General features: G+C 34.1%; 1 protein-coding gene across 2 annotated transcripts in view; it reads right to left on the bottom strand.

Annotated features, from left to right (window-relative positions):
* The window catches only part of LOC145243992 (poly [ADP-ribose] polymerase 2-like), a 57,783-nt gene extending 39,929 nt beyond the window's left edge, over positions 1 to 17,854 (bottom strand). The window contains exons 1-4 of one of the 2 annotated variants that reach the window (XM_080107138.1): positions 17,528 to 17,854; positions 7,077 to 7,261; positions 5,623 to 5,746; positions 435 to 641 (exon numbers count right to left, since the gene is read on the bottom strand). In XM_080107138.1, the coding sequence (XP_079963264.1) occupies positions 435 to 641; positions 5,623 to 5,746; positions 7,077 to 7,261; positions 17,528 to 17,549 (538 nt within the window). In that variant the 5' untranslated portion in view covers positions 17,550 to 17,854. The remainder of the gene's footprint in view (positions 1 to 434; positions 642 to 5,622; positions 5,747 to 7,076; positions 7,262 to 17,527) is intronic. The other variant, XM_080107139.1, reaches the window with a different exon arrangement.
* Between the last annotated feature and the right edge of the window lie 222 nt (positions 17,855 to 18,076).

An 18,076-nucleotide genomic window follows, 5' to 3' on the forward strand; every position in this document is an offset into this window, starting at 1 on the left:
CTGAGCTCCAATCTATGGTCCTCCTCGCCAAACTTTCACAAGAAACACTTGTCTAGCTGAAAACACTATCAATAATTTCCTCCACTCTTTATCTAAACCTAAACATAGATTCTTTGAACAAAGTTTCTTTCTTAGAACTGCACGCCTGTGGAACTGTCTTCCATTTGCCTGCTTTCCAGCTGACTACAATATGGTTGTCCAACATGAACAAGTTCTTGATCAGCCGTTCCACTTAAGTTAACAAATTTACCGAATTTCCATCACTAACGATTACTGTATTGTCCAATTCACTACTGTACACTCTTGAACACTTATCCTCGAGTGGCCTCTGGGCCTTGATAAATGGCGATGCCTATGTAAAAAAAAAAAAAAAAAAAAAAAAAAAAAAAAGGAAATAAATAAAAAATAAATGAATAAATAAAAATCCAACTTACTCTTAACTCTTTGTATTTGTTTGGTTTCATTTGTGGCAACATTTGTTTGAGACATTTTCTTCAGATCAATGGCGAGAGAATTTTTGCTGCTAACAATATCAATTGAAGGCATCTCGCGTTTATAGGCATTCTCCAGGACCAAACAGGAAAGAACGCTAAACATTTCCCATTTTCCTTTGTCTCCTTGCCATTGCCAGGAATAGAAGGCTGGAAAAAGAAAAAGACAAGAAAATTTTTTTTTAAAAGACATTCGCTTAAAAACACATCATTGTGACATATGGGCAGATGCCATTAAAAATGACAGCATACCTTTCGCATTGCTTTCCACCTTACTGTGATACTATCAACCCCCCCCCCCTCAAATATCGGGGGGGGGGGTAAGAGTAAATAAGTTGATCAGCAGAACAAAGTGAGTTTAATAGAAAAACAATGGAGAGGAAGTTGTTCACCAAGGAACACGAAAGGAAGCTGAAATAGAATTGTTAATCAAGGTGTGACAGACGATTGGGACAAAATGGCTGAACAATAGAGTTCAGCATATTTAGAGTTAATTCATGGGCAGTTTTAGGAGTGTCAGTGAATTTTGGGATAATTTACAGACAGTCTTTCATTTGTGACATTTAAAGACAGTTTCCAGTGAGAAAGCTGACAGCAGGTTGCAGCTTGGATGAGATCAAGAGATTTAGGAGGCTGAGATGAGGAGATGAATTGATCAACCTACAACAAAGAAACATAGGCATGGATCTTTGTATTTATAGGGTTGTTTTCCGCGATGGTGTCACACACACACGCACACATACATACACACACATCCAAGCCGAACTGATGTTTACAGAAAGTGTCGAAGTTTGTTTTCTTTTTGTTTATTTTCATATTTGTGAACCAGTGTATGCCTTCTTGGCAGTCATCAATGTGAAAGATGATGATACAGCCAGAATGAAAACCAGAGAAACAGCATTGTGGTCAGCGATTGATGTTGAGCAGGAGAGCATGTGGCGGCACATTACAGCCTTTATAATTCAAGCCAGTTGTTTAGTTTAAAGACAATACCAATACTTCAGTCAGCTGCTATTGATACTAATATTCACTTGACATACACTGAATTCTTATATACAAATAAATAGCTACTTAAATATGTTAGGTATGTTTATATATTTGTAAATTACAACAGAAAAATGCGAGCAGGAAAAGTAATATCGTTAAGCACATGGAAAAGTAAAGGACTAGTTGTTAAAGCTGGAAAAGAAAAGGACAAGATATTCTAGTAAAAAATATAATAAATTTATAACTTAAAATATTGCAGCATTAAGAATTGATTATATAATATTATAAATTGAATTTAAAAAAAAAAATTCTTAATGCTGCAATATTTTAAGTTATATAATTTATGTTTTTTACTAGAATATCTTATTCTTTTCCAGTTTTAACAACTAGTCCTTTACTTTTCCATATTTAAGCTTAACCATATTACTTTTCATACTCCCATTTTTGTATTGTAAGCCATGATTTTTCCAGGCTTCCAGTAAATTCACTTGTTCTTTGTTTAATTTACGTCTTACTTTTTGCTCCCATAAACATAATATACACATATGTAATAACAATGTATGGCACTGATCTGCTTTCAATAAAATCCCGCCAATTATCTCCTTTTCATTTTTTCATTCTCTCTGTTTCACTTGTTACTTCTCTTTTTGCAAGAGCGGTGAATTGGTAGCAACAGTAGTCCTTGAAGCGGTGTGATTGCTATAGAAACTAGTCATTAAAAAAACATCGTTCACCTCCTTACGTTTTTTTTTTTTTACGATTTTGAACACCAGAAAATTCATAACTTTTGTTTTAACTGAATGAAAGACAAGGAAACGAATTCTACTTTTCCGTTTTTGGATGTTTTTGTGTCCAAGACATCCTTGTGTTTTCTTACTTATGTTTATCGTAAACCAACTTTTACGGGCCTCTATATGCGTTGGGATTCTTTTTGCCCTATAAAGCAAAAATATAATTTAATCAAAACTTTAGCACATAGGGCCTTGATGATTTGTTCTGAAGTTAATCTGGATGATGAACTCAAATTTATCACTAAGACCCTCTGTAATAATGGTTACCCCTTGGATATTATTGAAACTACTATCAATAAGAAAGTTTCTAATTTTCATAAACCTAAAGAAATTATGTTGCCGTCTATTCGCAAAGATGTTCTCCCCCCCTCACCATAATAATTCTATTATTTATTTATTTAAATGTAGTTGCAGTGCGCACTATGTTGGGCGAACATTGCAAAGATTAGATTTTTGTTTGAAACAGCATGTGCCTTCAAAGATTTGTTATGCAAATTTGGGTTTGTATTACTGTACACAGATTCGAAAAAGTTGTCAAAACACAAATATATAACAAATAAATGTTATCAAAGGCAAAATAAGTTACTTTTCTACCAAACTGGATATATTTTTCGTGTTTTTATTCAATGTAACATGTTTATTCAGCTCGAAAACCATACAGTGTTTACCGATTTATTGGAAAATTCAAGATGGCGTCTGACTCCCTCTTTAACAAGGTAAGTTTGGGAAAAGGTGTTATAAATAAAAAACTGGATAAAATACTGTTAAAAACTCGCTCAATATATGTTACCATGACATAGCTTGACATATATTCGGCGGGTTTTTAATAGTATTTTTTCTAGTTTTTTATTTATAACACTTTTTCCCAAACTTACCGTGTTAAAGAGGGAGTGAGGCACCATCTTGAATTTTCCAATACATCGGTAAATACTATGTTTTTCGAGCTGAATAAACATGTTACATTGAATAAAAACACAAAAAATATATCCAGTTTGGTAGAAAAGTAACTTATCTTGCCTTTGATAACATTTATTTGTTATATATTTGTTTTTTGACAACTTTTTCGAATCTATGTGTACAGTAATACAAACCCGCAAATTTTTCACCCTCGGATGTTCTGAGTAATACGTATGGATCTTCGATTTGCGACCATCTAATAAATAACCATGCGTGTGCCACGAATTTCAGTGCTGACATGTTTACGATCCTTAGTAAGTCGCACTCTCCCTATCATTTGAAAATTTTAGAGACTCTTTTTATTAAGTCTTTGAGACCTTCTCTTTGCAAGCAAAAAGAAAATCTTCTTGGACTTAATTTAGTCTCTATGTAATCCCCCCCCCCCCGGTTTATTTCTGTTTTTTTTTTGTTTTTTCCCTACCCTGCCATATCAATGACTTTTTTTGTTTTAAATCGTATTTTCCTCGATTTAGCTTTGATAAGTAAGGAATGAAACCTGGTTAGCTAACCTTTTATTTTCATTTTTTAAATTCATTATGCTTTTTGGTCTGTACTTAGCCGTTATAAAATTCTGTACCCACACCCGGAAAATTTTCAAATATATATATATATATATATATCACCCTGCACTGATGATTCCTGAAACACTAGTGTCCGTAGATATTTAATAATTATTACAGTAAATAATAATGTCAGTCCCTTTAAGAAACTTGTTTCTTATCGTTGAGCACTTTCAGTTGTAATAAAGTCAGTCAAATTAGCTCATATGCGTAGATCGCCATATAATGACTAGATCACTCTGACTGACATTAAACACATTAAAAAAGAATAAATATTTAATTTCAACTGTATCTCTCACGATTGTCGGTAGCTGAATGGTTCGGGTTCTTGCTAATGAAGTCAGGCATGACTTCTGTTGCCGGAGTTTGAATCTTTTTACTGGCGTTAATCGTGACACCCTGCAGTGATGATTCCCGAAAGGATGAAACACTAGTGTCTGTAGGTATTTAATAATTATAGTGTGTGTATATATATATATATATATATATATATATATATATATATATATATATATATATATATATATATGGTAGCTTTCTTTAGTCTTGACAGACTATGGATACACATTGTAAGGTGCCTGCGTATGGAATTTTTGTGGCAATAGCTTCACAATCTCCAACCACACCTCTCCTGAGTCAGTGTTGTTAAATAGTGGCAAGTGGAGGTTCAGGACGACTGGAAACAATGTCAAAATAACCAGAGAGCACATACAGCACCTAGAAATTCCAAATGGTCACCCATCTGGTAGTAGCCAGGCTCAATGTTGCTTAACTTCGGTGATCATGCCGTATAAGTCTGTGTGTGTGTGTGTGTATATATATATATATATATATATAACTACTTCACTGTGTTCACAAAATAAAACTTACTCTAGGATAGCGATACAAAATAGCTTTAAAACTAACAATAACAATAGGAAAAAAAACCAAAAAAAAACCAAATAAATAAATCAAATAAACATGAATATACATAAACGATCACATACGTATATGTATATATATGTATATATATATATATATATATATATGTGTATATATGTATATGTGTGTGCATTGTTTGTGCACATAGGTATATTTATATGTATAAAAAAAAAAAAAGAAGAACGACTACCTAAAACCACTAACCTAGTTCTAAAACAGATCCTTTGTTTGATAAAATGCATGCCCATTGGCTGGTAGGAAGGGGCGCGGTGGATACTAGAAAGCTGATTGGCCGACTAGAAATCCTCAACATATATAAAAACAAGAAGCAACGACAGAATTCGCGCATAAGCCTGACGAATCCTATAGTTGGATGAAACGCAAAATATTCAGTGTAGCTTAATCGCCATATATATTTTATAAATTACTATATATATATATATATATATATATATATATATATATATATATATATATACACACACACACACATATACAGACTTGTTTTGATGATCCCAGAGACAGATTAAATCTAGGGAATTTTAGAGATATCTGCGCATAACAGGAGACTATGATGGTATGGCCACATTGAAATAACAAATGAGAATTCTTGGGTCCGTAGAAGTAGAACAATTTAAGTCGCTGAATCAGTTCACAGAGGAAAACCAAGGGAAAACATGGGAGAAAACAATATGGATGGATTTTAGACAAAGAGAGATAAATAAAGATCTGGCCAAAGATAGGTTTGTTTGGAAGTCAATTTCTTAAAGTCGCCCAACACATGGCAGTGTGTAAAATGGAGATTATACTGATGATGGTGATGCGATTGTCAAGCACCAATTGCTTTTACATAAAGCAAAACATTGTCTTTAAAAGTTGTACATTCTTGAAATTTAAAATAAAAAGATTTCTTACCATTGTCGGTTTCATCCAGTAAACAACATCGGATCCTTTTTTCAGAATTTGAACGTTTCGTCTTCTGTACAAGGTCATCTATATGCACCATAAATTTCCCTGATTTACCGTCAGATACTTCCACCTAAAAGAAACATAAATTGTTATGGAATTAATAAGCCAAGGAAAACCAAAAATTATTTATGTTTGACATTTTTTCTTTATTCACAGATTTTCACAAGATGACAGATTTGAAGAACAACATGGAAGTTAAAATTTGGAGGCCAAAGATAAAAAAAATTGAAATTCACACGACTAGCCAAGAGGTTAAACTTACTGGTAGGCCTGGAATGCTTTGATTGACCAATCGTAAAATAGTAGAAAATGCGAAATGATCTGTGATTGGTTAAGCTATTAGAATAGTTGGCTTAAGTGAAAATTCTCAATAAAAGAGCTAGTCTTTAGCAATTAAGAGAGGGAGACAAACAGACAGAAGTCAGCGATAAATCTAAAACAGCAATAAAAATTGTTTGAGAAATTCTTTTGACTGAAATTTACACAAAGCCTTTTGCTCAGCACAGTTTTGGGATCTGATCATAAAGATAACTGCCAGGCGCTAGTTGGTCATATATTTACAAAATACAATTTATAAAGATAAATTACAACAGCAACTTTTTTGTTTTTTACACTTATACATACTCAGGGCTCTACATTGCAGATGAAACAGTCACATTTGCAGGTGATGTTTGAAAGTGGCGACAAGAAATATTGAAACACTTATCTTTTGGCGATTGTATTTCTTTCACTGACAATCTTCCAATGTTCACTAATGAGTGAAAAATATCTTTTTAACTTTTTTTTTTATATATATATATATATAAAACGAACAAAGTTAAATTATTTAAACAATAAAGGTTCAATAGAATAATATACTTTTTTTTAACGATGGCTGTTTCAAAAAAAATCTGAAGAAATTAGAATGTTTATACCTTTAAGCATCAACAGAAAATGTTGTATATTTAGAATTACACTTGTTAAAAAAAAAAACACAGAAAAATCTTTATGATGTACATACTCGTCACAGAACGAACATGTCATATTCTAAAAATCATGTGGGTTTGGCTAGTAACTTTTCTATTTGGCTAGTAAACGAAAATATTTAGTTGTCAAAGGTCAACTAAAGATAAGTTTGTCCATAGAGCCCTGATACTATATGTTATTCAATAGTTGATGGACATTTGCATCAGAATTACATGCTGTAAAAGTTGTACACTGTTTATCGCGCTGACTATTGCCATTTCAACATCCTCTGCTTGGAACCATCATGATCTATCGACCGTCTCTCTCTCTCTCTGTGCTGATCCTGTTTTCTTTATTTTCCACGTATCTCAAAAAGATCATCTCCCCCTATAAATGACACCATTAGTATACGTCACTAAGATTATCACTTGATGTTTTTACATGCCATTATTTACCTGTGTGTCTCCACCATTGTATCGGTCGGTAAGTTGTTCAGAGACACTTTTAGAATATGGTAACCATTTACGTCCATCTTCATATTCCCAATTCACTGTGATGCCATTAATTTGTGGGGAACTGGGCAATTGGTTCAAAGATTTGCTCTTTTTGGCCACTGTGTTATGGTCATTGTCAGCAGAATCTGAAAGAAAATAAGTTTTTTTTTAAATAAATTATATATTTAGTTAAGTACAATTTCCATCAAAAGCATATAAAAAAATGCTATGACAAAGTTGTCTCCCTTTAATTAAATTTAAACATTAATAGCTTTAATAAGATAGCAGAAAATAAATTAAAACTTAGACAAATGCAAATTAGTTATAAATACACTAAAAATAATTAAACTATTAAAAAAGATATAAATGGAATCTGCAGTAACAAGACTGTCTGCATACAGAGGCTCCCATGATATACAGAACACACTTAACAAGACCAATAGAAATAAGATGAAGAGAAGTGGACTGAGTACTGAACCTTGATGACCTTGAATGTCAATTCAAAACTCTTTGTTGTAGTGGCCATTGATATAGCTTTGGCCATTTGCATACATACTCTGGACATCACTGACAACAGATTCCTCTACACAAAGACCTCTCTTCCCTAGACACATTGACAATTTCCTCCTTGAGATCAAAGAATGCAAAGTAGAGAAGCCTCCTAGAAATAATGTACTTTTGCTGCAAATACCTTAAAAATTAGTACAAACCTGTTCTCTCATTAGCCCGCAGTGTCCAGTACAAAAAAAAAAAAAAAAAAAAAACTTTAAAAAATAGCTGCTGCTTCTCTTAATATACTGCAGATCTCATCTCCTCATATGCAAATGAGATGTTTCTGGTTTAAAAAAAAACAAAAAACAAAAAAAAAAACCCTGATGTTTTAGAAACTGTCGATTTTGAATTTAGATGTTGGAGCAGCAAGTTTTGACAGCAATATGTAGTTTTGGATTAGTAAGTTTTGACATCAGTGTGTAGAGTTTAAGTTCAAAAATTGTTGGTTTGAAGTGCAGCATAGTTAAGAATCCATCAATGAAAAGTGTAGAATAGTTAACACTGATTATTTAACCACAATGAAAACACAAAGAAATTTTTTTTTTCCATTTTGTACTTGTTTGAGTGCTCCTACCATCCAAAATGTGGTTAATGCTGTCTCCATTATTTTAAAGAAACTTCCGACACTTTGTATTATTAGGATCATTTGGAATACTATATTCTTCTGTAGAATTAGTCTCACAGTGTTTTGGCCGATGTTACCTCTGACCTTATTTAGGTGTAGCTTGTCAAAGTCAAGAATCTTTATATTGAACTCGGGAATCTGCTTGTAATTTCGAACCGTGCCTTTTATTTAATCAACGGGGATAGCATACACTTTCAGAATCTAAGATGTTTGTGATCAGCTAAACTAACATCACTTAAAAAAAATCATTTTCACAATTTGCATTATTTCAACCAGGACACAATGGATTTGTAAATATGCACATTGATAGAACCACATTATTTACGTGAACAGTGTTGGCCCATTTTACTAAGCACTTGTGGGTGTTTGGCAGCAAGCGATTAATGTAACCTTATAATGACATTTGTTGTGCAATTTTTTGCATCAAATTAACATTAGAGTGAACGGAAACTTGCCGTCCCTCTTTTCAAACTGTCTGAATTATTCACCATCTGCTAGAAATTTAATGCATATAATACTATATACCTATAAAACTGATTTTTTTTTGTCGCTTTAACATTGATCTCAAAACCCTACATTTTCTAAATAAGCATTCCAATTAATTAAATATACCTACATTTTCTATTTAAGAATAATTAAAACCAACTTCTTAATATACACAGTCATGGATATGTGAGAAAACAAATACAGGTTAAACTAATTTGCATATTCTTTGAAAAACTAACATTAATTATTCATTTTGTTTCTTATTGGATGATTAGTTTTATTTTAACTATTACGCCCAGTTCTATTTATGCATATTTTCTACATTGTGCATAATTGCATAGCATTTATGATAAAGCTCTAGCAAACACGTTTTCATATATATATATATATATATATATATATATATATATATATATATATATAGTAGCGGGCCGCCCACATGGCGTTGCCCGGTTGTAAAATACACATTTCATACAGAAATTGAGATGCGCATGCGAGTATTGTTTGTTCTAAAACGTTTACTTCTTGTAAGTAAAAGAAAAAAAAAATACTTGAGCTGAGATCAAAATCAAAACCTACAGATAGCGAGTCGAATAAGATAATTAGGTCAGCTTTTCATGATCTTTAAGAAGTGTTTTCAAATCTACTTATCCTTAACATAAATGATCTGTCATGTGAATGATTCACGCATGCGCATTCGTGAAATGATTGACAAATAGATAAAAATCCTCACACACACGTATTCTTTTATATATATATATATATATATATATATATATATATAAATAAATTTTGGGGGAATTAGACCTAGAGTCTAAAGAGCAGAATTTACTTTAATGCATTAGTAAATGTAATAAGAAAAACAGTGTTCGCTGTAATGTAGATATATGACACTATATGGTGTCATGAATGCATGCAGCGAGGTGCATATTGCGGTGGGGGGGGGGTGACTGGACAGGATGGTATGAGGGAGTGCAGAGAGATGCAAAAACTTAGCTAGGAAAATAGGACCAGCTGCCGATGTGTCATTGTAAGCTTGTTAGATGCAAGCAGATGTTGTGTTGCCTCAAAAAGGGAGACAGATTTGGAATTATCTACATGCCAAAAGAGATGGTCATGTTTTTCAAATAGAGGAAGAGAGGGAAAAAGAGGGGGAGTGTGATGTCTGATTGGGACGAAACAGAAATGTCTGAGATTTTGTCAGAAAGGAAAAAAACAAATGATAATTGTTTTATCTCATTGCTGTTATATATCTGTTAACAACGAAAAGGTTGTTTTTAAATCCTCTGTTGAGCGATATGAAGACACTCAGATATCTTAGCTGACAGATGGGGGTCAAGGGTAGGGGTCGTTGCCAAGCATTGTTCTACTTGGAATGACTAATCACTCCTAATTTGATAAGTAAAAACCTCAGTACAAATTAATAGGATAACAGGGAGAGAGCGAGGTGCTGAGTGGACAAGATGAAGGGTAAGCTCTAAGAGGAAGAAAGAAAGAATTTGTAACCACTCTCTGAAGGAGAGGTGGGGAAAAAGGGGTTCGATTTAGAAAAAGGAATTCTAAAAAGAGAAGAGTCGTAGCCAGCAAGCTGAACGGCTGGGCTTGTCAAGCGCTCCCGATTTGGGAGCCCTCAGGGCCTGATGTTATGATGTTAACTTGCCTGTGTTAATGGGAAATCTGTGACTTTACTGGTCTAGTCTTACATCGTTTCACTGCTATAGTCAGTCACCTCAATTTAGACAGTAGCTGTTACGAAGTAATGAAAACAATAAATAGTTTGTTACTGTTATAAACCGGAGTTCTGTTTGTTTGTGGTGAGGACTCTTCATTTTGCAGCAAGCCGCAAGGACCAGCAGAGTGATTGATGTACCCGGAGACTACCTACACAGGGTAGGAGAAGATTCGATCGAGAGGCAAAGCGTCCCTCCATGAAAATACAGTGGGTAAGGACGATCAACAGGCCAACTTGTAACGAGACAAGGTACGATCGAAGGACACCTGCCACATCGGGTGGAATCTGACGAGGTTAAGGACGCCCGGTGTGCCCGGTGAGATGGTGCGGTATCGGTCATCGTTATAGATATATAATAAGCTCGATAGGTACGGATATTCTAGAGCTATTTTAATATTGAGTAAAATGATTCATTTGTATGTTTTTTCCTTTTGAAACTGATTTTCAATTCAAAAATTATGAATCATTTTACTCAATATATATATATATATATATATATATATATATATGAGCAAACAGTTAATAAAATATGTTAAAAAACACTTTGAAATGAGTTAAAAACATATTTAATCTGTTTGCTCATAAGCTCTATTTCCTATTTGGTTTTATCGAGCTTTTATATCTGGCTGAGATAATTTTTATAAATATTAATTCTTTAATATTTATAATTTACTTTAATTTTACCATCTTGGATCATTTTGGTAAATTCAATTGTAATTTTCATTTTATATATATATATATATATATATATATATATATATATTAGCAGGCCGCTCGCCATTGCTTGGTCGTAAAATACACATAAATATATTTTAATTAATGCAGAATTCTTATTAAACATAACGTTCATGGCATCAATCAAGCCAGAGATCTCTCCGGCATTGGATTCTCTACTTGAGTTGGGAAATGAGCCGTCTGTGAGCCAGACATTTACTACTCCACTTTGATATATTAGAAAGCTTCAACTGAAGAAGACTTGTCCACTGTGTAGCCAGGCTAAGAGACCCAACGCAAACCATTTCTTGAATGCATCTACCTTTCTGAATCAGACCATAGATACATGACCAAGACTCACCAGATCCTTCACATCTTCAATGATGAAGAGCGCACTTGTCCAGAAACCTTAAACAATTTACGTATAGAGAATGAAAATATAACAAATTCACGGCGAGTGAAAACTGAACACTCCCCCTACATCAACGTGTTCTCAAATCATCATCCGGTACGGATCATGATGGACAGTGGTGCCACCGGGAATATGATTTTACACTCAACAGCCAAGCGCCTGGATGCTAAAATCACAAAATCTTACCAGTATGCCAGACAAGCAGACACCCCTCCCCCTCAATGTGGTTGGAGAGTCAAGCTTAGTCTAGAGAAAGGGGACAACATGCGCTTCTTTGAACACCTGGTTATTGAGGATCTTGACACTGAGATACTTGCCGGTGTCCCATTTCATGCGCCATAATGACCCGTCAGTGAGACCCGCTAGGTTTGAGATATGAATTGGCAACATACAATTCAAGTATGGCTCTACTACATCCCCTCTTGACACGAGACTGGTCAGATGTGCTCATGTTTATGTGCTCTACCCGAACAAACCACAGTGTGGCCTGCCGAGTACTTGGAACTCTCCATACCCGATGATGAGGATGACAAATTTGCCATTGAGCCTTGGAATTCAGGCCGCGTAGCATCAGTTAAACCTTGGCCGCTACCCATAATCACAAGGAGCGTAGGAGAAAAAGTGTGTCTTATCAACAACACCAGTGAACCACAACATATTTGCCAAGCTATATCTACGTTAATTCCAACAACAACAACATCTGACATGGTGAGTACCTACCCAACTTCAAGCAAACACCATGACAGCATCGCTTCCTGTATGGTCATCGACCAAGATGACATGTTATCCTCTGCAGAGAAGCTGAAATTTCAACAGCTTAATTCAGAGTTTTATGAAGTTTTCGGAAAGGATCTACCTGGGTATAGCGGCTCATTTGGTCACTTATAGGCTTCCATTACAATGGGTCCTACTCAGCTGCCCCATCTTTGAGGCTGACTTCCCCTATACAATGAAAACAGACTCTGAGAACTGCAACTTAAATTCGATGAGTTAGAAAACATTAATGTATTTTCCCATCCAGAAGATATCGGAGTAGCAGTCGAGTATGTGAGCCCATCCTTCCATGTCAGAAAGCCTAATGGAGGACGTTGCCTAGTTACTGCATTTTCCAGCATTGGTTGATATGCGAAGCCTCAGTCATCTGTAATGCCGAACATTGACTTCACTCTAAGAAAGATAGGTCAGTGGCGATGGATTATCAAAACCAACCTTACTAGCGCCTTCCATCAGATCTCCTTTGCAAAGGAATCCATGAAAAATTGTGTTATGTTGTGACCCCTTTCAAAGACATACGTGTCTATACAAGATGCACAATGGGTATGCCACAATCAGAAACAGCTCTGAAGGGATATGTCGCAAAGCTTGGTGATGATATTTACTGTATAGGGAATAGCATTGAGGCCTATCATCAGTTTGGTGTAGAGTCCTTGCAACTCTAACTAATTTAAGACTATCAGCCAGCAAAACCATAATATGTCCTAAGCAAACAACCATCCTTGGATGGATATGGTCAGAGGGATCCTTGTCAGCTGGGCCCCACCGTATCACTACATTTAGCTTGTGTCAACCTCCTAAGACTGAAGAATCTATGATTATTCATAGGAGTCTACAAGGTCAAAAACTGTGTCATTCCTAACTTTCCATGCCCTTAAAATGGAGCCACTGCAGGAAAAAAGTCACAGGATGCTGTAAACTGGTCTGACAACTTACATGAGGCATTCTTCGCTGCTCAGAAGCACCTGACTTCGGCAAAGACCAATCATGAATCTCATTCTGCCAACCAGTTGTGGATCGTGACTGATGGTTCTGTCAAACAACACAGTATTGGTGCCTTGATGTATGCAGACAGAGAAGGGAGACTACCACTCTGTGGTCATTTTTCTGTGAGATTACACGGCCATCAACCCACCTGGTTACCATGTGAAGTTGAGGCATTGGCTATTGCTGTAGCAATCAAACATTTTGGCCCACATCTGAGTCAGTCAAGACATCATCCCACTGTTCTCACCAATAGCAAGCCCTGTGTCCAGGCCTATGAAAAGCTCTGCCGACGACAGCTCTCAACCAGATTAACATTGTTCCTATCAACTCTGTCATTTCCAGGTTTCCGTCCAACATCTTGCAGGCAAAGCGAACTTGCCTGCTGATTTTGCCAGCCATAACGCTCCTGAATGCAGTCATCCAAAATATCAGATCTGCTCCTTTTTACGAATGCAGGGGGATGTTGCCGTGTTTAGGACTTCTCTTGTGGAGATAATTAAGGGATCATGAAACCTCCCGTATACCAGCCGTCCCGCATGCCTTACTGATGTTAAAATGACCAACATTTACTGATTATTAATCATTTACATATTGCTAACCTCATATAACGCCACAGACATTCACAGTTAAAAACTTGCATAGATATGGTCGAATTTTCCTACATCGATCATCAACACTTCTGTCGCTATCCAAAGAACACACTAGCAAAAAAAAAAAAAAAAAAAGAAAAAAGTTAACTACTGATAGTCTTATTTTATGGAACTAACGTGCGCAAGTAAAATAATTCATAAACACACATAGTCTATGCTTGCAACTATTAACAAACAATTAAAATTGCTTTGTTTACACAAAAGAAACAAAGCCTGTCGAATAAAAATTCACGGCTATAATATTCTTAGAAAATTCTCATCTAATATCGAATTATGACCAAATCACTGTTAAAAATAATTGTCTACATCCATAAAACTTAAACATCGAATCAGAAATTCAAAAACAAAATGAAACAAACTCTACTTTTATAATGACAATTTGCTAAAAATTTTACAGCCAGGATTTTCTATTCAACCATTTAAAGGCTTCTGAGGAGTCACGGAGTAACTATTAACAAATGATTAAAATTGCTTTGTTTACAAAAAAATAAACAAAATACGTAAAACTTTTGAATAACAATTCACATCTTTAAAATTATTAGCAAATTCTCAGTTAATTAAAAGATTGAAAGTTTTGTGAGCCTTTCATTCCTTGGTCTTTGGGCCAAGATCACATAATTCTTGTTTATTACTTATTTGTCGTGTTATTTGACCAATAGCCTCATGTCACTCATTTCTTACATTTTCAGTGAATTTTATTCAAGTACGCATGGAAACAAATAAAAGAATTAATAATTTTATTTCATTTTAGTAAGAAAGATACCGAATTAGGAATTCATTTTTACTAAAATAATAACAGGGGAAATACACCTCTGGTAATAATAAAAAAAATTTGTTTTATCTTGTTTTCAAGTTTCCAATTCGATGTTTAAGTTTGATGGTCGCGGACGATTTTTTTCGCATTGATTTGGACAAGGTATTTCTTTGTTGATATTTACCAGCATCGCTCCCACCCCCTCAAATAAAAACCTGCCATGAAACAAATACATGGGTACTTGTGCTCTTCTACCCCAGTGCTGAAATAATAACATTATTTTGAAAGCCGTTCTTAACATTTGGTAACTATTCTGTGCTTCTACCTAACAATTTAATAATAAAAAAGATATCATGAAACTTGAATAAACTATTTAAAAATAGCGAGGTGGCAAAGATGCACAATCAGTGGTGTCTATTCCGAAAGCCGTTCTTAACATGGGGAGATTCTATCAATCTAAACAGTTCATATACAGTGAGAATCCCTAAATTCTAAAAAAATCTGTAGCAAATGTGTATTTCAGCAGCATAAATTATTTGACAGACAAAAATTTATTTATTTTTTATAAAAAACACATTAGACCCTAAGGTTGAAATAAAAGCCGAAAAAAAAAAAAAAAAAAAAAAAAAATTAATTTTTATTATTTTTTCAACATTTTTTATTAGACTAAATGTGCAACAATTGAGGCCGCAACTTGTTTTGAAAATTCAGCCTTTCTAAGCACTACCAGATTGGCCTTTTTGAGGACAAATTTGGCCTTTTTTACGCGCTTGCATCTTTTTGAGGACAAATTTGGCCTTTTTACGCTTTTGCATGGACCATGGTTCCATGCAAGCGCGTAAAAAAGGCCAAATTTGTCCTCAAAAAGACCAATCTGGCAAGCCAAATTTTCAAAACAAGATGGCAGCCTCGATTGTTGTACATTTAATCTAAAAATGTTGAAAAAAATAATAAAAATTAAATTTTTTCGAGTTTTATTCCAGCCTTAGGGTCTAATAATGTTTTACATAAAAATAAATAATTTTTATAAATTTTTGTCTGTCAAATAATTTACGCCGCTGAAATACACATTTGCCAAATCTGTTTATGTTTTTTATTCTTCCATTTTACTTAATTTTATTATTGCATACGGATTTACGCATTCCCTTATTTGCTTTCTTCAGATTCAAACAGTACCTATAGGTTATCAACAACCGTAGTTTACATTTTTTGTGAGGGAAGGGGGTTTCCACTGGGCAACACCGGTTAACGGGTCCTGCTAGTATTTCTTATTTTTGTTGTTAATCTCGGGAGAAAATCTAGAAGAAAATTCCCTTAAAAAAAAAGAAAAAAGAAAAAAAAGGAAAACCTGGAAAAATGCCGAGGAAATAAAATCGTATAATCACTGTTAAAAAAATTTAAATTTTTGATGTATTTTCCATTAAATAAAAATGCATTACTAAAAAGAAAACGGTATTTATGCAGAATATGGACCGCGCTGCAAATAACGGCATTATTTAGAAACTCATTCTTAACATAGGGAGCGGCTGGGTGAGGGGGTTTAAAAACATTTCCACCTAACAATTTAATAAATACCTTTGAAAATAAAAAAAAGAAAAAATGCACGGTCCATATTCTGAAGAAGTACCGAAAACCGTAACAAATGCTCTAATAAAAACAACCTTCGACAATAATATTTTTCGTTAAGACTAATTATCTACATCAGGTGATTCCAGCTTCCAGGCCGAAGGAAAGTGTCCACTGTTTATCTAAGTAGTAGCTACACTATTATTCGAGGAGCGTTCCAAATGTAATGCCTCCTATTTTTAAAATTTTTATTATTATTCCGCCAAATTCATCAGAGGGGATTACAAATTGCATTGTTATGATGACTGAACTTTTATGCATGCGTGACCTGAAAGTTTAATTTCTCTGTTGCAGATATTGACGGTGTGTTACAGTTTAGTCTAGACTATCCTACTAACCCATAGCTAGAGGGAGCAGATTTGAAATCCATATATGCTGCTATTGCTGCTCCTCCAATGATTTATACCTTTCCCAAGTGAAAGACCAGTATTTTTATTTATTTTATCATTTATTACACCATTTTTTTTTTCCAGTTGTAGTCGTTCTGGAATCCTTGTCACCAGACTTAAGCAATGTCACTTAAAAAATACCGTTGGTATTTGCGCAAACACTTGCTTTACTATAAATGTCTTGCGAAAGTACCCTTATAGCGGGTATCCATTGTTTTTAGATTTTGGATGGACTGATATCTTTTACTTTTGATAACTACTTTCTCTTTCACAGCTGACTTAAAATGCTGTTTTTGTTGTTTTTTTTATAAGATGTCAATTTTACGTACTAATATATGCGGCTTTCCTAATATAAAAAAGGTATTTTATTTTATGTTTATTGAAAAAAGAAGAAAAAAAATCTAACAACTTAAAACAGAAGTAAAAAATCAGTCTAGAAAAAAAGTTTTGTTTCCGATTTTATTCGAAAAAAGAAAAAAACAAACAAACAAAAAAGAAAAGAAACGCGCCAAAACGCGTTATTCCCCGAAATGTCCGGAAAAGAAGGTACAGAGGCGGGGGGGGGGGGAAGAAAAAAAAAGAGAGAGAGAAATTAGAAATAATCAAAACAAGTATGGCCTTTTATTATTTAAATTTTAAGTAAAGAATCTTTTTTTTTTTTTTTTTTTTATCAAATTAATTTATAGTTCTTAATGAAGATCGACTACTTACCGGTAATCTTTCGTCGCGGCATGACGTTATAAATGTAAAAAAAATCTTCCTTCTTAAAAAGAAAAAAAAAAAAAAAAAGCTAAACTACTTTAAAGGATGCTTATCTTATTATTTCAATCGCAACCTCTTTACAGGAAATTTTAACTGACAATACAAAATACGCAGCAATAATAACACTTTCCTGCCTAGTTTAAGTTCAGTAATACAATGAGCGCGAGAAGAGAGAAGGAAGAATGTTTTGTTGTGTGGCGACGAAGAATAAAGTGCCGGCCGCCCGGACCGCGTGTAATTTCTTTATTATGTCCCTTAGTGACCGTCACTTGCAGTAAAGTAACGGAAGAAAAGCCGAATTTGACTTATACAAGTAATTTTATAAATATTAATATTTTTATTATTACCACTGTCTCCTTTATTTATTGATTTTTTTTTTCGATGAGGGAATAAGGTTAACCATAAAAATATTTAATTAATTTATGTTTATTTTTAAGCTGTAATAAACAATTGAAAGTTCAAAATAAGTTCATATTTCAGTCACGTAAATTATTTAGG

The sequence above is a fragment of the Euprymna scolopes genome, chromosome 22, assembly GCF_053919585.1.
Source record: "Euprymna scolopes isolate OS-2025 chromosome 22, ASM5391958v1, whole genome shotgun sequence".
Lineage (NCBI taxonomy): Eukaryota > Metazoa > Mollusca > Cephalopoda > Sepiida > Sepiolidae > Euprymna > Euprymna scolopes.